This window comes from Lissotriton helveticus, chromosome 2_1, assembly GCF_964261635.1.
Source record: "Lissotriton helveticus chromosome 2_1, aLisHel1.1, whole genome shotgun sequence".
Lineage (NCBI taxonomy): Eukaryota > Metazoa > Chordata > Amphibia > Caudata > Salamandridae > Lissotriton > Lissotriton helveticus.
In genome coordinates, this window is record NC_136059.1 from 1,034,441,416 (window position 1) to 1,034,463,980 (window position 22,565).

At 42.7% G+C, this 22,565-nt stretch overlaps 1 protein-coding gene across 1 annotated transcript in view; it reads left to right on the plus strand.

The window, feature by feature from the left end:
* FRMD3 (FERM domain containing 3) overlaps positions 1 to 22,565 on the plus strand; it is a 669,011-nt gene that overhangs the window by 566,969 nt on the left and 79,477 nt on the right. Inside the window, exons 6-7 of the mRNA XM_078675836.1 lie at positions 541 to 664; positions 13,435 to 13,522. Of these exons, the coding sequence (XP_078531962.1) occupies positions 541 to 664; positions 13,435 to 13,522 (212 nt within the window). The remainder of the gene's footprint in view (positions 1 to 540; positions 665 to 13,434; positions 13,523 to 22,565) is intronic.

The window sequence follows — 22,565 nt, forward strand, 5'->3', positions numbered from 1 at the left end:
GAAGACAATTCCAGCAGAATCTCCACCGGATTTAGGGGAAAAGTGGCTAAACATGTTCCAGTGCTTCTCCTTCAGCCAAGTGTTAGTCCAAACCCCATACAGTGAGCTACACATGCTTACAATGCAGTGGAGAGTAATGTGAGAGATGTAGAATACAGATAATTGAATACAAATGTGCTATGCTAGTCTCTTATCTTTTTTAAACGCTGTATTTACAGATTTTTAGAACTCAGTGCATAATCTTTTGATTCATACACGGTCATAGACATATTGATTCTCTACCACCTTGGTCTTCCATTTTTCTTTCCTCCCATCCCCAATCATCCTCCATATGTCGTCCCTCTCTGAAATGTCCAGCTCCTCACATAATATACTAGAGGCACCCAATACGTAATATGAGATGAGATAAACAAATAAGGACTATGGTCCATTAATGCTTTAATACAGAAATATGTGCCCAACTAGTTGGGTATGGGTTTTCAGTAGTACGTCAACATCTGTAACGCATATTGTTTTTTTTCTCTAATATTTTGTTTACAGCTGAGATTGGTGATTTTGATCCTGATGAACATCCCGAGAATTACATCAGCGACTTCAAGATTTTTCCAAAACAGTCACAAAAGCTGGAAAAGAAAATAGCAGAAATACACAAAAACGACGTCAGGTAATTAAATGTGGGACTGGTGTTAGGGCAACAGTGCAGCACGAGCGTCCTTGTGTTTCCAGCGCATTCATAAGCTCCATACACGTGCTGATGGAATAACCTTTGGGATGTACAAATTCAGCCTACAAAAACTGAGATAAAACTATTCCTAAGAGGAGGAAGGTCCAGTCTGTGATTTAGAGGAGCAAAGATGGACAATGATAAATGAGTTGTTCCATGTTTCTTTTGTGATTGATGCAATGCCCGTATAGTGTTTTAATTTTTGAGTGTATTATCATGTTTATATGAAAATTGTGTAAGAAGATGAGCTCGGAGATGTTTAATTGTGATGTTCTAAAGGCACGAAGACCATCGTGGGAACCCTGCGTATTATTCATTGTCAGATCTCAGAACTGTATAATATAGTTAGGACATTATTTCGAGTTTGGCTGCCAAAAGTAGCGGATATCCTTTTAGCCTTACCTATGCCATTAACAGCGATCTTTTTTTAATATGGTGGTCAGGATATCTGCCACAGTTCGCCGAATGCCATTTATTCAGCTGACACTAAATTCTACCTAAATTTGTTTCCAATCTCTTCTAGCTAGGGCAAATCTGGAAAAAGGGCATATTTTACATATGCATTGATTCACAAAGTGGAAGTTTGCGCATGTGCATATTACTCCCCAAAAATGTTGCTCTGTGAGATGTATAATGGGTGTAGCAAGTATAGATTCTACCGCAATCCATCATTCATAGAAAGATGCTATTAACTGTGGGTCTGGTGCACCTTCGGTTTCTCTATCACTGCTTTGGTGATGTGAATGGTTCCTGCAGGAGAAGGCACAATGGATGTATGGGGGAGACATATTCCCTTTCTGCATTGAAGACGATTATTTACCGATCTTTGTGCTAAATGAGAAGTGCATTACTGATTTACATTCTCATCCCTAACTTGGGGAAGAAAATATAAATCTAAGGATGCACATGACCTGGTCCTTTTAGGTCATTACCTGTGAGCAAACCTTTTTCCGCCTTCTATCCCTCCACTAACCTACTCAATCCAAATAACTGACTAACATATCCACCACTCAAATTACTTTTGTTTTTTACTGTACTAATTCACCACTAATCCTTTATGGGTTCCGGAGTAGCGTGCTACTCGCCGAAAAAGCGCCTTGTCAGGGGCAGTAAGCGCTATATAAATGTAATTACAATACAATACAATACAATGGGTGACATGAGTTGACATCAACAAATCAGCATCCTCATGCCCTTTGACTCGTGGGACCTAAGGCATAACACAACAGCAAGCACACCTGCTGATTTATTATGAAGAAAGGGGCAGAGCTAGAATAAAAGTGCAGTATCTGTTCTCACTAACTAGTCCTACCAGTAGTCACAGATCACCTTTATGAAAAGGGCTCTGAGGCAAACGAAAATTTGGGGGACATTTGCGAGGGGTATTTTGTCCCCCTGCAAATTTGCCACCTATGTTTTGCGAATCTCAGACAATGTATGTCATCGCTGTTCGTACAAAAATCACATAATGGGCCTGTTTAAGGCACCCATGAACGAGACTGTGCACCTCAATGAATATTTCTTGTATCTCTCTTGAATGTTGTAAACAAAAACGTAAATGGTCCTCTGGCTGAAAGAGGTTGCAGTTGCTGTCACTGCAAACCTGCCTAAACAACCAGGCAGTGTGCTTGAAAGTGATGTCTTTTTGTTTGACAAGCAAAAGGAGTTAGTTGAGAAATGATGCTCCAGGCGACAGGGAGGTCTCCCAGAGAGAAGGTGAAGCCTCACTGGGCTAATCTGCACCAACACATACTTTCATCGGTTTTCAGGTCAGATCTTTGTGTTCCTGTTTTGAGTGGAGCGAGTATGCGACCTGACAGCAGACTTCACAACCTGCTCGCTCTTCAAATAGACTCTAAAAACGCGACTCTCCTGCTACTGTGTATATAGTCCCTTAAAAGCACATGGCAAGAAGTGATGTTATGGACGATTTGCTCGATATGATAAGTGCGCAAACCAAAACTCATGCTGCTCCTGCCCTCCTCATGACCTTACATGTGACATCACTGATGACATCTCAAATAAAATCACTCATGAAATAGGTGATGATGTCACATATGACGTGCCAAAGATCTAAACGAATAAACATAACCAAATCAATTCCATATAAAAAATCTAGATGTCGATGTACAATTGCGCTGTTAGAACATTAAATCTGCTAGAAGACATTTTCTGTTTAACTTTTAGCACTCTCTGTCTACACCGTCCTAAACCTGTAACACCCATAATAACCACTTGGGCCAGAGATTTATTTAACAGAACACTGAATCACTGTTTAAGACCAAAATCGCGATTGTTGAGAAAAAAAATATGCGTTGAAGGCTTCCACCAACCAATTTTATATGGCAAGTAATTCATATTTCATTGACATTTTTCACTTTATTTGATCCTTAGTTTGCATTTTTTGTGTGCAAAATTGCTGTCTGTATTTTTTTGAAAACTCAAAAGGATCGTCATCTGCACAGGGCTGCTTCACTTCATTCAAATTTGGAGAAAATTCATTCAGCTTATAGAGCTGTTTACATAACATTTTTCCTGCAGGATTTAACAAATGGAACATTCGGATAGATTCCTAGAAAGTGTACCAAGGTATTGAAAATTAAGAAATGCATTTCTTTAGAGGAGTACAATGTTACCATATGTATGTAACATGCGTAGCAAAAATAGAAAAAGATAAAGAGAGAGAGAAATGTTATCAAAGATGTCATTTGAGATGTCATCAGTGATTTTATCAATGTTGTCATTTTGTAGGTCATGGGTGATGTCATATGTCAAGTCATAACCAGTGTATGATGGGGGAGCGTGTTAAGGTTAGCTTACTGAAGCAGTCATTTAATTGGGTTTTAGATTTTGTTCTGTAATTTTGCAACACACATAGCACTGAGTCTAGAAAAGACATTTTCCAGCTTAATGGAGATATATATTCCCAAAGTTTTTGATGGAGGAATAGGAATCAGCGATGTATCAGATCATGTTCCTATCTACGTCGTATTATACCTACAAATAACTGTTGTGAAAACAAAAACTTGGCGAATAAACACTGTGAAGCACAAGCTACTAGAGGGTAAATAACTGAAACTGCAGGGCCACCTCAAAGAATACATGGACCACAATGAAATGATGATTATTAGTAGCACAACTCATGTTGGTAGCAGGAAATTCATTTTAGGGTGAATCCAGAAAGAATATATGGCTGAGCTACTCAAAAAAGAAAGCAAAAAAGGAAGGAAAGAGATGTGCTAAAACCAGTCAGGCTCTCAATGAAGAAAAAACTTCAATTGAATACAATAGTTTTCTCCATTGCTGAGAAGTCCTTATCCCATATTAAAGGAATGAACTTCAATCAAGCAGAAATAGCAAGTCGATTACCGGTGCTGCAACTGAAGCAGAGAGAGGCTCAAAAAGTCATCCCTGCGATTTATACAATTTAGAGGAGCTACTGCTTTCACACCCGGTGGGCAATATGATGGAATATACAAAGCTATATACCTGCAGGGCATCCGCTAAAATCAGTCAAGGAGAATAAACCTGGAGTTTCAACAACTACCTTAAGACCTACAGAAAGAGTTAGATCAGATTTCTGATGTGGAAGTTGTGCTCGCCATCAAGCTTATGTCAACACGTAAAGCAACAGGAGAGGAAAGCTTCACTACTGAATTTTATAAATGGATGAACGGTGTAACTACCACACTAATAGTAAAAGTCTTCTGGGAGGGGTTTGAAGGAGTAACTATCCAACCTGAATTTAACAGAACTCACATCTCCCTGATACCAAAACCGAGAAGGAACAGCCTTGGTTGCACCAGTTATAGACCAATATCGCTGCATCATTAGGACACGAAAATATTGAAAATAATCATGGTCTTGAGACTAAATAAGGTTATAACCTTACTAAGACACAATAAACAAGTGGGGTTCTTGCACAACCATTCTTCATGGAGTCACATGCGAACACCAATATATCTGCTATGTAGTGCAAGACAGGATAAGAATAAGAACGTGGCCCTGTAACTGGATGCTGAGAAAACATTTGACTGGGTAGATCTACCTTTTCTGAACTCTGAAAAGGATCAGATTGGTCAACACATTCATATTAATGACCCAACTACTGCATCAGAAATCACCCATGACTGTCTCATATTCGAAGATATCAGCATCGGGAGAGGCACCAGAAAAGGTTGTCCCCTTTTGGCTCCACTTTTCCTGTTATTACTGGAACCCCTAGCAACAAAGGTCCTCTACAGTGAACTTTAAGTAATGCTGCACACAGATTATATCTTACATCAGTTAACCGGATAAGTCAGTACCAGCGATAATGAGGCTGAATTTTCCAAATTTCTGTGGTATAAAACAAACTGCTCCAATGCGAATGCATGCCCATGACCCCAGTCACATCAATAACTGTTTTAACTGGTCTGCCATTTAAAACTATACCCCAAAAACTAAAATACCTAGTCATTTTGGTCGTCAGAGAAGTACAAATGACAACATGATGAGTTTAACCAACTAATTGAAAGGGGAATTTATTAAATGGGGAAAACTACAACTCTACCTGTGGGGTAGGGTCCAAACTCTAAAAATGGTGTTGGTGACATTATTTAGTTATGTTTTCAGACTGTTATGAATCAAGAACTTCCTCTCTGAAAACAATAGACAAACTGATAAAAAGCTACATTTGAGGTTCTGCCACATCAAAGATTGAAATGTTGAAACTTTATTAATACCATTTCAAGGTGACTGAGACCACATACATAACAGGGTTATACTATAAAGCACATTACCTCTCCTAAATGGTGTCTCACTTAAGCCCGAACCTGAAACCATTAGACCGAATTATTTTGGAAAAAGTTTCCCCAAAGTGGCGAATCTTCACAAAACGTACAAAAAAGGAGCATCATCCACCTCTGCTCCATTCTGGAGAATTTAGGGGTGAGCCGTCAAATTGGGGTCAAAAAGGGGAGGTCCCAAAATACGTTTTCTCCATTCATTTTCCCATAGGAAAAATTAGACACAGCTAAAGCCAAAACGGCTGAAAGGAAATGCATCAAATTTGGGAGACAGCTAAAGTGTGGTCCAGAAAGCGTCCATTTTGTGATGTGGTGTAAATCTCCTCCATAGTTTTGGAGAAATCTAGGTTAAAAAATAGTTGTATATGTATCACACAGCACAGGATCTGCCGATCCAGCAGTTCAAAAGATTTGATGTGATTGGCTGCCCTCACATCACCAAAGAGGTGGCAACAGCCATCTAAGGACTCAAGAACTCAGTCCTCTGTCCTGAAACAGAGTAAACAAAAACATGTAGAGGGCTATATACTCAGCCCCCCTATGCGTGGTAGGCATCTCTTTGGGACTCTGGCACCAAAAACAGCATTTTTTTAATTGGCGCCATGAATCTGCCATTTCTTATCCCCGCTCCACTCTAATGAGACTACAAACCTTTGCTTGCTCTCTACCTTCCGAGACCTGGACCAGGATCTCCTCACTGGGGATCCCAGGTCACTCTTCCCCTTTCCTGGGGCCGTCATCACCCCCCACCCTTCCTGTCCCTGCCGAGTCGCAGCTCCGGGTATTATACCTCAACACTCGCTCCATGGTCAGGCAGAAGCCGATATCTTCTATCTTCTCATGACAGAGAAGCCAGATGTCCTTTTACTATCTGAGACCTGGCTTACTGACGACTCCCTCCCCGACATCCTTGCTGCACTACCTCCTGACTATTTTCTGCTGAACACCAACCGCCCTGGAGGCCGCCCCGGTGGAGGGGTGGCAGCGGTAATTCCGAAGAATCTTAAGATCATTGCCTCTGCCAATATGACCCTCCCCGATGTGGATAATCTGGTCCTCCGTCTTGGGACTGAGGTAGGCGCAGTCACCCGTATGGTACTCTACCGTCCCCCCTACCCCATGCCTTCCTTCCCTTCCTCTTTTACTGAACAGTTAACCAACCTTGCTACCTCTTCCCCCCGTACTATCATTATCGGGGATTTCAACTACTGGTTCCAGAATGAGGATGCCGGTCCCCATGCCATCGAACTGTTCGAGGCCCTTTCGAGCTTGGATTTCACACAACTAGTCAGGTCTGCCACTCACAGCGGTGGCCATATCCTTGACCACATTTGGGTTCATGGGGTCAAGTCCTCCTGCCCACTTATAACACCTTGTGTGTGGTCCGATCATTCCTTAATTGACACCACCTTTTCGGCCGTTGGCCAGATCAGGACCCCACTGCAGGAGGGCGGCACCGCACGTAAGTGGAGAGTCGCCGACTCCTCCAAACTCTTATCTCATCTTTCTCTTACCCGTCCCCTGTTCCCCACAGACTCAAGTACTGACGAGCTTCAAGGACAAGTTTTTGACTGGCTCACTACAGCCAGCGATACTTTCGCACCTCTAACCAAGTTTCCCCGATCCCGACACTGTCATTCCCATAAATGGTTCACTCCTCACCTTAAGACTTTGCAGCTAGAACTCCGCCGACTCGAGCGCAGGTGGAGGAGAGACTACGGTCCATCTAGCAGAAGTGCATATGTGGCTGCGCGGAACGAGTACAAAACAGCCATTTCCGCCGCCAAAAAAGCTTATGCCTCAGATAAAATTTTATCTGCCCCCTGCAAGTCTAAGGAGATTTTAAAAATCCTTAATGAATTTACCTCCGATCCTAGGACACTTCCGACTCAGGCCTCCACACAAGAATCATGTAACGCGCTGAGCACTTTCTTTGTCCAAAAAATTGCCTCAATCAAAGATACCATTCCGACTATCCCCCCTGGCGCTGGCTCCACCTCTCCCCCCCATAACGCTCTTTCTTTTACATTCTTCCCGCCCATAGATCCTGCCGCTTTGGCCACACTGGCCACCCGTGTTAAATCTGGATCCCCAGACGACTGTTGTCCCCCCACCATATTACGAAATATCTGCCATTCTTTACCTGACTGTATCCTTCCCCTGCTGAACTCTTCTCTGTCGTCTGGTACGGTACCCCGCTCCTTCAAGGAGGCCGTGTTGGTGCCTCTACTGAAGAAGCCTGGGGCTGATCCCGCCGTCCCGGCGAATTACCGCCCCATTTCTCTTTTGCCTTTCTTCTCCAAAATTTTGGAGGCCCATGTCACCACCTGCCTCTCACAGTTTATTGAGAACTCCACCTTTCTTGAGACTAACCAGGCTGGCTTTAGACCCGGCCACTCTACGGAGACTGTCATCTTGGCTGTGCTGGACGCCCTGAGAGACGGTGCCGACAAGGGTACCCCCCAGGCTCTGGTTTTACTAGATCTGTCGGCTGCCTTCGACACGGTGGACCACAACATCCTTCTCCACCGTGTCGAGCAAGCTGGCATCCAGGGCCTGGCGCTGGCATGGGTCAAATCCTTCCTGACCGGGAGGTCTCAGACCCTTAGCCTGGGCACTTTCAGAGCTCCTCGGGAGCACTTGCCCTGTGGGGTCCCTCAGGGCTCCTCTCTATCCCCCCTTCTTTTCAATGTTTATCTTCGACCCCTTCTTTTTTCCTTGAGGCAGTGGGACGTCACCGTGTTCAATTACGCGGACGACCTGCAACTCATTTTCCCTCTTGACTCCCCCTCTGCTATCCCCAACTTTCAGGCAGTTATGTCACACATTCTATCGTGGATGTGCCAAAATCAGCTTAAGCTGAATCCCGGAAAGACGGAGCTCCTCCTCCCGGGTAAGAGCTCCACCTACTGGGGTCCGCACCTTTGGCCGGCAGAACTTGGCCTTCCCCCTACCCCTGCGGCCTCGGTAAAAAGCCTCGGGATCACTATCGACTCCGGCCTCTCCCTCGGGCCTCAGGTGGGGACAGTTGTCTCCTCCTGTATGTTCCAGCTGCGCAGGATCAGGAAGGTGGCTTATCTCCTCACTCCTGAAGCCCTCCTGCAAGTAATCATGGCCCTCGTCCTCTCCCGCTTAGATTTCTCGAATGCTATTTATCATGGTCTGCCTAAAACATCTCTTTGCAGACTACAATTCGTCCAGAATCAAGCGGCGAGATTGGCCTTTGGGAGCCCGAAATGGCAATCCGCTAAACCCCTCCTTCTAAAACTGCACTGGCTCCCCGTCACCTTGAGGGCAGCCTTTAAGATCGGCTGCCTCACCTTTAAATCCCTATCTGGTTCCTGTCCTGTCTTCTTGAGATCTCTTATCAGGACCTACAGCCCCTCTCGGAATCTGAGATCTTCTCACCTGCATCTCTTACTCACTCCCCCTGTCAAACTTTGCAGATCTGGAGGCCGGAGATTTGCATTTCTGGCCCCCAAACTTTGGAATTCCTTCCCCATCTCTCTCAAAACTTCCAATTCCCTCACCCTCTTCCGCAAATCCCTAAAAACTTGGCTCTTCCCTCAATCTGGCTAAACCCTCCCAGTCCCCCTGCAGTCTGCCAGCGCCAGGAAACCCATGGTGTCAGCGCGCTTTATAAATGCCCCTTACAATACAATACAATACAATCTGCGGATCTGAGGTGCAGATAAAAAAAATGGAGGTCTCCTGCCTTTTAAAAAAAATTATGGTTAGGGGCGTGAGCAGCTCCCCTCACTGAGTTTGCTTAAGGCCCCAAGAAGCCCATCCCCGGGGCTAGTATTTTCCATTTTTATAATGGGTAGGGGGCATGCCGCCCCCTTTCCCGAGTCTCTGAGAGGCTCCATGGACTCCATTCCATGGAGCCAGGCTATTATTTTGGGGAGGTGGGTCTGCATGCCCACCCTCACCGAAGACTGACCACCAGGCCCTCATCCCTGGGGCTCGATCACAGTGTCCCAAGGTCCCCATCTCCTGGGAGTTTTTGTAAATCTGTTCAGATGTTTTCAAGAAATTAAGGTTAAAAAATTATTGTATATATTTCACACCACACTGGATCCGCAGATTATAACAGATCACAAAAGTCAGTTTCCTGTCCTGAAACAAAGTAAAACAGAAATATATAGGGGAGTAGGGCAGGGATACCCTGCCACCTAGGCCTGGAGGGTGGCCCCAAAGGGACCCCCTGGGGCAAAAAGCAGCACTTTTTTAAACCAATGCTGTGAATTCACGGAGGATCTTTGGAGGTGCTGCTAAAAGTAAATGTGTACAGCAGTCTCCCATCTTTTTTAAAGCTTCCCGGGTAGGCCAGGACCGGGAAGTGGCAGCACATACACTATTTATAGAACGGGGGCATGCTGCCCCCCTCCCTCAGCCTTTAGGAGGCCCGCAGGGACCTAATCCCCCATGGCCAGTATTTTTATAATGGGGAGGGGATGCGTCGTTCTCTCGCCGAGCCTCAGAGAGTCACTGGTGACTTCATCCCTGGTCCATTGTTTGTTTTGGGAGGTGGGCGTGCATGGCCCCCCTCCCCGAATTTCAGCTTCATGGACTTTATCCCCTGGAACTCAATCACAGTGTCCCGAGGACCCCATCCCCCAGGGCACTGCAGTTACCTGCCTGGAAGTGTGCGGGCATACCCTGCCCACATTCTCCAGGGCAGGAAACACAACTTTGCTCCCATCGCTACCCAGGAAGAAGCAAAGTTATTTAGCCAGCTCCCGTCAACACCACAATGGGTTCTGATTGGGGAGCCGGCTTTGGCCACTGAAGCATTGGGCTCCTCCGTGGCCCCCAACAAATAGAAGGCAAGTGAGTGTCCCAGGCACCCACTACAAAATAAAAAGTTGCCTGATCCTGCCAGGGGAGCCGGCAGGGACCATGGGGGGCCTGGGATTCTCCCAGCACCCCCAGATAAATAGAAGGGGTATGGGTGCCCTGGTCGGGCACTGGGGCACTGACTACAAAATAAAAAGTGGGCAGCTCCCACCAGGGAAGCCAGCAGGGAGATAGGGGGGTCTTGGGGGTGGTCACGTGGCCACCAACTAATAGAAGGCATATGCCATAACAATATTAATAATAATAACAATAATAATAATAAAGTGATTTGCAAAACGCATAGTAAACTTCTAATGAAGTGTTCCAGCGCTGACGAATATCGCCTAAAAATAGATCTAAGCAACTAGCCACAAACAGCCCCAATTGGATCGATCTAAATAACCAGATTTTTAGGTTTTTACAAAATGATAGTTCGTTTTTTCCTGTCTGAGAGGAAGGGGAAGAGAATTCCACATCTTGAATGCCAAGAGACTAAAAGAGCAGCCTCCGATGTTCACTATTTTTACAGCAGGATTGCAACCAGATAAGCTCCTGTTGGTCTTAAATCCCTTCTGGAAGAATAAGGCGTAACCAGAGAATGCAGATAACAAGAGCCTTTGTTGTTAATAATTCGATGACAGTGACACATTGCTTTAAAAAAGAGCCTTTCCCTCACAGGCAGCCAATGCAGTTTAGCAAGAGCAGGGCCTGAAGGCAATCCCCTTGGAAGATTCAGAAGTAAGCAAGCTGCCGTATTCTGTACATGCTGGAGACTCATCATTCGAGACCGTGAGACTCCCAGATACAAGACATGACAGTAATCCAGCCTGGATGTGACTCAGGCCTGGAACACTGTCTTTCTAGCAGCCTCTGGAAGAATTTCAAGAATCTTTTTTTAGAGTTTTTAAGATTCGAAAGAATTTTCCAGCCAGAGCTGTGATCTGGCTATCAAACTAGAGCTTAGCATCAAACCAGATGCCAAGAATCTAGACTTTTGACTTATGGACTGGTAACTGCCCTAACTAATCAGCCAGCAGGCAGGAAGGCTCTCGGTGGGCATTGGCACATCTACATTGAGAAGAAAAATGTTTGCTACCATGGCACCAGGTCTGGGTGCTATCTGGGGAGCTAGCCAGGTCCGCCGGGGCTCCTCATGCTGCCCCCCATGATTAAAGATGCTGTGGAGGCCTCGGGTGGGCACCGGAGCACCCATTTGAAAAAAATAAAGAAAAGGAATGAAAATTGAGAGATAGCTGCTCATTTATTATTCACTACCCTTGCAAGGAGCAATAAATAATGCCCTATGGTCTATGAAAGATATATTTTTATTTCTGGTGGTGCCCCTAGAAGGGGCAGGGGCACCCTCAGCCATAATTATAATGGTTGAGGGGCTGCAGGCAGAGCAGCAGAACACCAGCAACATTAAAAAAACACTGTAAGTTTCCTAGGTCATTGAATCCACGACCCCCAGGAGCGCTTACCATATTTTTTACAGCACCTCAAGCTAGAGCTGTATGATCTTCAGCTAGAGTGCAGGTCTTCTTGTCACCTTGTGGAAGGTTCTAGGGTAGCATTTTGTGGCCTGAATTTTTTTTATGGACTCAAAGACATGTTGATGTTTTTTTTTTTAGTAAGGCTTTATTTAAAAAAATTATGACACTCACCTTTATTAAATATTGCAAATTGTGAATTTATAAAATTTACCCTTTGGTATAGCTATTGGAGACTTTTTTTGACAAATTCAAATGGTCGGCTTTATATATGTTGATGTGCTACCCCTTGATAAAACCACTATACCTGCTTTTGATCTTTTGATCTTTTGGTGTTTTTATCCTTTATCAAAGTCAGTAGGACTGCTTTACTATACATGACACCCTTTTTAGGTCTGCAATACTTTAAATGACACTCTTTGTATTGTTACATAAAATGGTCAGCCGTGCATGCCTCTGAGAGGCTGGGTGCACTCAACCCCATACGGCGTATGGCCAATGGCTGTGCTTAGTGGAGGGTTTAGGACCAGAAAGGGGTTAGGCTCATGGCTGAAGCCCATGTGCAGTGTGGGGTTGTGTGACAGTGGGGAGGGGGGATTAGGCACAGGGCCTGGCCAATGGACATTTTGATTTAGGTAAAAAAAACATAGAAATACGCTAAAAAAGGAAAGGTTGAAGTGACACTATAGTTAAGAATAATAATAATATGTTACTTTATAAAAAGGTTTAATGGGACGTTGTAGTTAGCTGAAAATCTTAGTTAAAAACATATATTTTTAAATGAACACAATCACAGAAATTTGCCAGTTGTAGTTATTGCAACTAATTATAACTTGTGCCCTAAAATACTTATAACTCATGCCCTCGCCATGCAAAGCTAATTACCACCCATATTACATCACTTGCAACATGTTTTACTACATCATTGATAACACCACTACAGCATCTGAAATGACAACATTGATGACAGCTCTGTGCATGGCGAGGCGCAAGTTATAGTTACTTTAGAGGACAAGTAATAAGTACTTTAGATCATTCATAACTGGTGAATTTAAGTGGTTCTTTTTGTTTAAAACGGTATGTTTTAGCTGGCATTTTCACCTAACTTTAACGTCCCTTTAAGCAATGGGGTATAGTGTTAGAGTGTAACTGCTGTCTTAATGTAATCTGTCAGTACGAAGAGCACTTTGGAAGTAAAAGAGGGAATTTACAGAAGGAAGATAGGTGATTAAGCAGGCTTGTATGGTGTAGGGTGTGGTAGAGAAGACAGGAAAAGGGGACAGTTGATCAGTCATAATCCTATTAGCAACTTTCCTGAAACTGTTTATAAAAGCTTCCATGATCATCGCAAAACAAACTAATCAGTAGTTTGGCTTACCTAAGTTCCTCTGCATTAGCTGGAGTTGAGTGAGTCTAGGTGAATGAGGGAGATGGTAGGAGGGGGTCAGGTGCACGTAATCGTTTAAGTCTGAAGATGGCTTGTGTAACAACATAATAGATGCAGTGCACTTTGAGCTTAGCTATCCTCTGTATGAATTATATGTCTCCCGTGTGTCATAGACTCAACAGATCATCTCTCCTTTTCTCATTCCAGGGGTCAGAGCACAGCTGTGGCTGAGTTTAACCTACTACTTAAAGCACAATCTTTGGAGACCTATGGTGTAGATCCTCATCCATGCAAGGTAACATGCAATTTTTTTGTCTTCTCTTTATATTTATTTGAAATAACTGCTGATGTATTTGTTGTTCATACTCCTGATTGGGTTGCCTGAGACAATCTTGTTCCTGATTAAACCTCATGTATGGAGACCCCACCCTTTTGCAGTCTATCACTACACAAAAAACAAACAAAAAAGTTAGATTCCCTTTATGTCCCTGGTCCTTGTCTCAGCACTTATATGACCAAATATGCCCAATTACAAGGAACAGGGAAACAAAACAGGAAATGACATCTATAATTCCACCCACCATTAGATGGATATTATGGTTGTATGTGATTCCATAGAAAAATAATTTCATTGACTACCATTACTGAGAAACCATTTCACTTAAACTGTTTAATGGAAGTTTTCAGAATGAATAACATTTACCATTTCATAGAAACAAATTAACTGAAAGTATTTTGCTTAATTGGCTTTTGGGTGCTTAATTTGTAAATTGCAAATGCAATGGCTGCAGGTCTTACTTTCAGAAACATCTTTGCCAGAGGAATTTATTTCAGTGCTTTACTTTAGGGGACATTACTTCAGATTTATATTTTATATATTGTCAAATAATTACTTTGGGTGCTTTAAATTTGCTAACCCCTCACTTCCCCTGCACACCATTCATCCTTGACCCCCTCACAGCCCCTAAACACCTTCCATCCTTGCCCCCTTAAAAACCTGGCACCATGCCTAAAGTCCACCCATCCCTGACTCCTAAACTCTACCTATCCCTAGCTCTGAAAGCTACTTCTGAAGATTACCCATTCCTGAACTCTAAAAACTCCTTATGCTTAAATTCCTCTCATCCTTGAACCCTTAAAATCCCTCACCACCTGTAAACTCCACCCATCCCAGAAACCTATAGACACCCTCACCATCTCTAATCTTCTCTCATCACTGAACCCTAAATACCCCTCATCACCCTAAACCCCACCCATCGGTGAGCCCTAAAAACCCTTTCCAGATTTAAATTCCACCCATTGCTGAAACCCAAAACTATTCTGCCCTTTAATGTCACTCTTCCCTGACCCCTAAGACAACTCACTTCCCCTAAACTCTACTCATTCCTGAAGCCTAAAAGCGCTTCACCACCCCAAAACTTTACCCATCACTGAACCTTATAAACCCTCACAACTTCTTAACTCGCCTTATCCGTGAATCTTAAAAATGCTTCATGACACTTTCCTGATCCCTAAAAACTCTCACCACCACTAAACTCTGCCCATTCCTGAATCCCTTAAATCCTTTTGTAGCCCAGAACTGCGCCCATACCTGGCCTCTAAAAATCCCACATCATCCCTAAACACCACTCATTATTAAACCCAAAAACCCCTTCACTATCCCTAAACTCCACCCAATTTTAATGTAATTTTGGATTTTCCCATTAATTATCTTTCCTTTAACGGTTTCCTTTAATTTTTGATTTATTTCCTCAAAATCGTTTTTCCTTAAAATAGTTTTTCCATGATTTGGTTTTCTCCAATGTGGTTTCTCAGTCTTTAGTTTTCTATTAAATCACATACATCAGGATATGATATACTCGATTACCTGTCGCACGTTGCTGCGATCTCCGAAGAAAAGAAAATCAAGGAAACTCGTTATGATAACATTCATTTTACATTGTGTTATTTTTATTGAAACTTATTCATTTTAATATGGAAAACATTTCAAAGTGTTGTTTTAATTCTATTTATTTATTCAAGTGCTTGTGGATACACGATTTTTTTGTTTTTCCGTCTGGTGCTTACACAGTATTCGAAAGATTATGAGGGCCCTGGGGGGCCGATATTTTAAAAAAATGTTATGCCAGAAACCTTCGCGGGAGTGTACTCAACAACTTCCTAAAGTTTCCTGGCGATCGGATGAATGCTGTTTTAATTCTATTTATTTATTCGAGTGCTTGTGGATACACAATTTTTTGTTTTTCCGTCTTGTGCACACATCAGTATTTGAAAGATTATGAGGGCCCTGGGGGGGTCGATATTTAAAAAAAATGTATGCAAGAAACCTTCGCGGGAGTGTACTTCACAACTTCCCAAAGTTTCCTGGTGATCGGATGGATGCTGTTTTAATTCTATTTATTTATCCGAGTGCTAGTGGATACACAATTTTTTGTTTTTCCGTCTTGTGCGTATATCAGAATTCAAAAGATTATGAGTGCCCTGGAGGGCCGATATTTAAATAAATGTTATGCCAGAAACCTTCGTGGGAGTGTACTCAACAACTTCCCAAAGTTTCATGGCGAATGGATAAATGGTGTTTTAATTCTATTTATTTATTCGAGTGCTTGTGGATAAACGATTTGTTGTTTTTCCGTCTGGTGCGTACCTCAGTATTCGAAAGGTTATGAGGGCCCTGGGAGGCTGATATTTGAAAATAAATTATGCCAGAAACCTTCGCGGGAGTGTACTCAACAACTTTCCAAAGTTTCATGGCGATCGGATGAATGGTGTAGTAATGCATAAAGGACAAACAGACAGACAGACAGACAGACATACTTTCGTTTTTATATATATAGATAGAATAATCTTCCCTAGCATTTCCTCTTTTGTTTCCTGTTGGAACAAGGTGCAAGAGTAGAGATGGTTGCTGGGCTGCTCTCTCAGATCCATTTGTGTATAGGTATCTCACCCTGCCAGGCTTTGGAAGTACCTTTATGCTGCCATGGAGCAAAGAGGCTATGGGGAGGTTAGGTATGGATCCCTTCCACCAAAAGAGGGTGTTGTTAGTACAAGCTGCCGTATACAACCTGGATTAGTTGTGGATGGCAAGATTATTTTTTTGTTTTGAGGACAGAGCAGATATAAGCAGAGAAAAAAGAAAAAATCCCCTTACCAAATGGAGTTTTGTCGGATGAAGATAATTATCTGCAATGCGGGGCAGCATCTATATTAGTGGTTCTTGCTCCTAGGGATTAGCGCATGTGCAAGGAAGCAGTGTTCAGTTTATATCAGAATCTTGGGGCTTAGCACTTGTATGCGTGACTCTTTACAGGGAGGGGTGAGTTGTTGTTTTACGATGTATGGGGAAGCAGAGATGAGTGTCCTTGTTATACTTGGCAAACGTTTATAACTTGCTATCAGTATTACATTCTTGGTCGTGATTTTGAAAGACTGGTCAATTCTGTCCAGTTTACCCAGAAGGGGAAACATCATGTACCTTCCCTTTCCTCTTGTGGTTCTTCAGCTTCTGGATCACCTCCTATTAAAAGGTCCAATGGTGGGGATATGGAGAAACAAAAGATAAAAAAAGGTAATCTTGGAGACAGTGGTCTCCAGCCTCCATATATAAGAAGAGAGGGTGTGAAAGAGGTGCCTCAGAGCATGGGTCTATGTACTACGAGGTTTAGGCACCAGAATTATCGAATGAGACAATGAAGGAAAATATGTTTTTAAAGATTTAATGCCAGACAAGTTGAACCACATCCAACAGAATACTGGGTTTCCTGTGGAGGAACTAGTTGTTCCCCCCAAGGATACTGTATCTTGTCAGTTACAGGCCACAAAGATATCTATTTACCAGTATGTTATGAATGTAGTGCTTAATGATTGGAAAGATCCAGATCGAATTACGATTAATGGGAAATTATCCAGATAATATTCATGTAGACTTGGTGGGTCTCAAGTATTGTAGGCACATCCTCCATAACAGGAGAATGTCCTAGGAGATGCAGTAGACAAAACAGTTGATGCAGGGATTAAGAAGGTACTTTCTGGTTCATTTGACTCTGTGTACATGGGCTATGGAGCTTATACAGCTCAATCATTCCTTCCAAACTTTAAGGAACTCTTAAAAGCAGCCCAGGAGGGTCAATAGTGGGAATATATATTAGAGAATATTAAGAAACAAGATGAGTGTCTCTCCAATATCTCTTTTGATGCCATAAGGGGTTGGTCGTGGTGGCAAGACGTAATCCGTATTTGAAAGACTGGAATACTGATTCATCCCCAAATAACAGCTGCTTTGAGAATTCCTTTTGAGGGAGTAAAACTAGTTGAGCTGCCCTGGAAGAGGATGTATGACATTACATCGCATGTTTTTACCACGCACGCCTTTACAACGCTGTTTTTACAACGCATGCCTTTACAACGCATAGTGCTTTGGGGCGCTGGATAGTGAATAGTTTAATTTACTATTCCAACTCCAGTCCCCGTGGATAGTAGGGAAGGTGTTGGATAGTAAATTAAACCTATTCCCTATCCTAGAGCGCCCCCCAGCGCAATGCGTTGTAATGGTTTGCATTGTAAAAGTTACGTCGTAAAGGCACTGCATGGTAAAAGTTGCGTTGTAAAGGATGTTTCCCCCTGGAAGACAGGCTTCAGAAATGTTTCTAAGAAAAGAAAAACATTCCTCTTCTTTTAGATCACAGCAGTCTAAAACATCAGGATTTTATAAGCACAAATCGTCACTCAGACAACCTTATAGAAGACAGCAGAATTTTAACAATGCAAAGTTTCAGCCGTAAGGGTTTTAGAAGAAATACCATAAACCACACAACCAAGAGTTTTCTAAAAAGCAGTGCTCAGAACTGTGTTGAGTGCCAGAAAAGCAATGGACAGGAATCATACGTCAGTGGCAGGATCCCTGATTTGCTGGAAGGTTGGGTAAAATCTACTCAGACAAATGGGTTCAATGCATTTTGAAGAAGAGCTATCAAATAGAATTTCTACCTCTCCTGCCAACTCACGGATCATTCCCGCCTGCAGCATCCCTGATGAAACAACAATCATTGGAAGAAGAAATTAAAACATTGCTGTTAAAGAAAGCCATTGTTCCTATGCCAGAGAAGGCGAAAAAGACAGGAATTTACTCAAAAGTCTTTCTGGTACTGAAGGTAAATGGAAGTAACTATATTCTGAATTGAAAGCTTATGATGGTAAAGAATAAACCTTTCAAATTGGAGACCTTACAGTGTATAACTCCTTTAATTGCGTGGAATCATCACCTGGCAATACTCAATCTGAAGGATGCATAACTGCATATCAATATGGCGAAATTGTACAAGAAGTACCTGAAGGTTTGTGTAAACACGAGAGACTAGCACTCCAGTGTCCGCTCATTCTTTTTGGTGCTCTCTCTGAGGGTCTTTACGAAAGTGGTAGCTCCTGTCATTACATAGCTACACCTTCAAGGAGTGTCGATGTTTCCATGTCTAGACGACTGGATGCTCCAGGCTCCATCACAACACCAGATAAGTCATCAAATCGACTTGACCATTGTTGTGCTCCTTAATCAACAGAGCCTAGTGTCACTTGACTCTTCCATGGACCTAATTTTCATTGGGGCAAGATTTAGCCCTAAGGGCCAGATATAGGTCGCCCAATACCGGGCAGTAATGGCCGAAATTACAGAATTTCGGCCGTTACCGACCGGTATTAGGCTTTTGAGATGTAGGTGGCCATTTTACGGATTCAGTAATTTACCGAATCAGTATTTTAAGGAATCGCTAAATTACGGATTCCTTAAAATACTGATTCAGTAAATTACCAATTTCTTAATGTAGTGAGCACTCAAATGAGCGCTTTTCCCATTTCAGGATTCGTTATTTACCACCAACTACAAGTTGTTGGTAAATATCGAAAACCCTAAAAAAGGAAATTTTTGCAAATTATAACAGTGCCATGTGGCAGACATACATGCCCTTAGGGCATATATATGTGCCACATGTGCACCCATGCACTATTCAGGGGTGCCACAGGGTGTCAAAGTGACACCCTGCCACCCTTGAATGTGTTCCTCATTTTACCGAATCTGTATTTACCGATTGGGTAATTCCCATTCATTCCTATGGGACTGGAGGCCCATAGGGATGAATGGGAAATACTGAAACGGTTAATACCGATTTGGTATTAACCGAATCTTACCGATTCGGTAAAATTTACCAAATGAATACCTACATCCCATATACGGATTATAAAATACAGAATCGGTCAAATTCGGTATTTTAGAATCGGTAAATCTGGATTACCTGCATCTGGACCTAAGTGGGAAAAAAGTGTTTCTTTACAATGAAAGGAGTTTAATATTTTCAAAGACTCCTGTCTGTACTGTTATTTGAAAAGGAAGCACCAGCGAGGAAGTGGCTCGAGATACAAGGACACATAGCAGACTCGATGTTTACCATGCAGTGGGAGAGAATTGAACACATACCTCTCATGTGGCACCTGTTCTCAAACTGGCTCCCTTCACTGCAGGGTCCAAAACACAGGACTCTGATCACTAAAGATATCAGGAAACTCTATAGGGTGGCTGATATTGTATAATCATCTGAAAGGGATACCTATGCACCAGAAACTGTCAGTGGTTCTTACAATGGATGCCAGTGCAATAGACTAGGGTCTGATGGTGGAGAATATCACTTATCAAGAAAAATGGTCCTTGGTGGACTCATTGAGATCCTCAAATTGGAGGGAGCTAGAGCTATTTTCAGAGTTCTGCTTCATTTTCAGAGTTTCCTTTTCCTCTTCAATGTGATGATGAGGACAGACAATTTTGGTGTAAGTGGTCTGTATCAACCATCAAAGCAGCATAACTTGGATTTCCTTCAGCGAAGTGGAATGTTAGCTGAGTCTTTGGGCAGAGGCAAATCTCCTCTCAAAACCAGCAGTGCACATCAGGGGTTTGGTGAATGTGGAAGCAGATCAACTGAGCCGAGTGTTCGCTTCCTCTCAGAATCTGACAATATCAAGGAGATGTCTGGCACAGCATACATATATCTCTTTGCTCCCAGGATAAATGCTTAACTGCCAAGATTTTATACAAGGAATTCCGAGAAGATGGCATAGAAAGTAGACGCTGTGCTAATGAAGTCACCAAGGAAACTGTTTGACTCCTTTCCTCAGTTTCTTTCGATTCAGAAGATATTGTGCAAGCTCAAGCAGCAGAAAGCCCTTGTGATTGACATGGTGCCTTTTTGACCTTTCAGAACTTGGTTTCCATTTCTCAGTCAGTTGGCACTGCTTTTGCCTTGGATTCTACCTACTCTGTTGTCTCCTTTTAACCCCAACCACCTTCTTCACAAGAATCTCACCCTATTGTCTTGAAGATGAGAGATTGACTTTTTTAAGGCAGGGGCCTCATTTGGTAAAAGTAATTGACAATTCTAGAAAGTCATCTACTTTGAAGTCCTTCTTTAGGCACTAGAATCCTTGGAACTGTCATCAGAGTCTATCCTCTACTTCTTGTTCAAAGTCATCTATTATGTAAATGTTAGTTGATAGCTTTAGCTGCTTCGATGCGGCGCACATTTCCCCGCTGTGCAGGCGAATTCTACGCATGCGCAAAACGGACGGCCCCGGCCGTCCGACACACACGCCCACTGTGAGGTCAGACGGCCGGGGGCCGTTCGACGCATGGAAGGGGTTAAGAAGAATTTGGCTTTATCCACCTTAAAAGTTTTCTTTCTGGTGGCAGTCACTTCTGCCCGCAGATTGGGGGAACTCTCAGTTGTGCTTTATTATCCACTCTTTTGAGATGTTTGGATGATGTAGTAATTTTGAAGCTTGATTCTGCATTTCATCCCAAATTTGTTTCAAAGGTTCACTCTCCTCAGCAAACCATTTTTCTCAGTTTTTTCCATCTCCTTCTGCTGATGAATGTTTGTTGAGTTTATTGGATACTAAGCATGTTTTATCTATTTATCTCAATAAATAAAATGCATTCAAGGAAGATGAATCTACTATGTATACGTTTTGGTGTTTCTGATCAAGGTAGAAAGGCAACCTAAAGGACCTTTAAGTCAGTGTTTAAAAAAGAGTATTACAATTGATTATTTGAATTAGGAGTAGACTATTCCATACAACATTAAGGGCAGCTCATCCAGATCTGTATTCACTTCTTGGGATGAATTGCAAGGGGTGTCATTGGAAGAGATTTGTAGAGCTGGGACAAGGGCCTCAGATCACACATTCATAAAACACCTTAGGCTTTTGCGTGTGCAAAGTGGACAGAGAAAAACTTGTGTGTATGGGTATGGCAATCTCCTATAATGTTATTAGTTACAGTCTGATTCAGTATGATAGTTTGTTAATTGTTTTACTAAGGAAAGATTAAAATCCACTGGATTTGGTATCACATTGTTCTAGTAATGGTATCTGAATTAAAGGACTGTGACTGCTTTGGTGTACCTCATAGAAGTAAAGACTGGGACGAGGATGAGGGATGTAGAGGTAAACGACTGATGAGGTACTGGGAATATTCTTTGCTCTAAATCTTACACGTCCTTGGCCCAGTCATTAGTATGGTTCCGCATTTTGACGAGGCTTCGAATTTCAAGATGCGCTGGGGCAGGTTGTTTTATATGCACTACCGAGCTGAGGGAGGGCAGGGTTATAGATGCAATTTCCTGTTGTGTTTCCTGCTTTTTGTACCTTGTAATTGGGCATATTTCCTCATATAATTAATTACTGGGATGAGGTCGAGTAGCACTAGGAGTAATGAAGATTACTGATAAGTAATTATTCCATTCATCAAAAGTCATGTGTCTTTTCATTGAAATAACATTATTGCCCCTAAGGGTTTATCTGGTTGCGTTCGAAAGAGAAACATGCAACACTATTTGGGACTACCTCTGCTTCCACGTACAATTCCATATTCTGAACAGCCATACTTAAGTTGTTAATTAGGTATTATTATCTACACCTACAGGCAGTAGTAGCAGCTATTAATTACACAAAATTATAGAGCACAGTTGCAGGTGATGGTCATAAGGAGGTGGGGTAGTTAATAGTTGCGATTGCCCCACAGTTAAGGGCAGTAAAGTTATTGGTACCCCAGCACCAAAAGAGTAGAGCAACAGGAGCAGAAATGAAGGGAGGGCAAATTCAGCACACCAGTTTCCGCTGTGAGGAACAGCTACTCTGTACCACTGTGCAGCTCCCCATTTCTTTCACTAGATTAGGGGTGGAGCATGCACTGGGCAGTAAAGGAAGAGTGGCTTTAAAGGTAACAGTACAGGGATACAATAGGATAGGATTTGTGAAGGTGTCAAGGCGCTGGGCAGACATAGGCAGAGGGAACA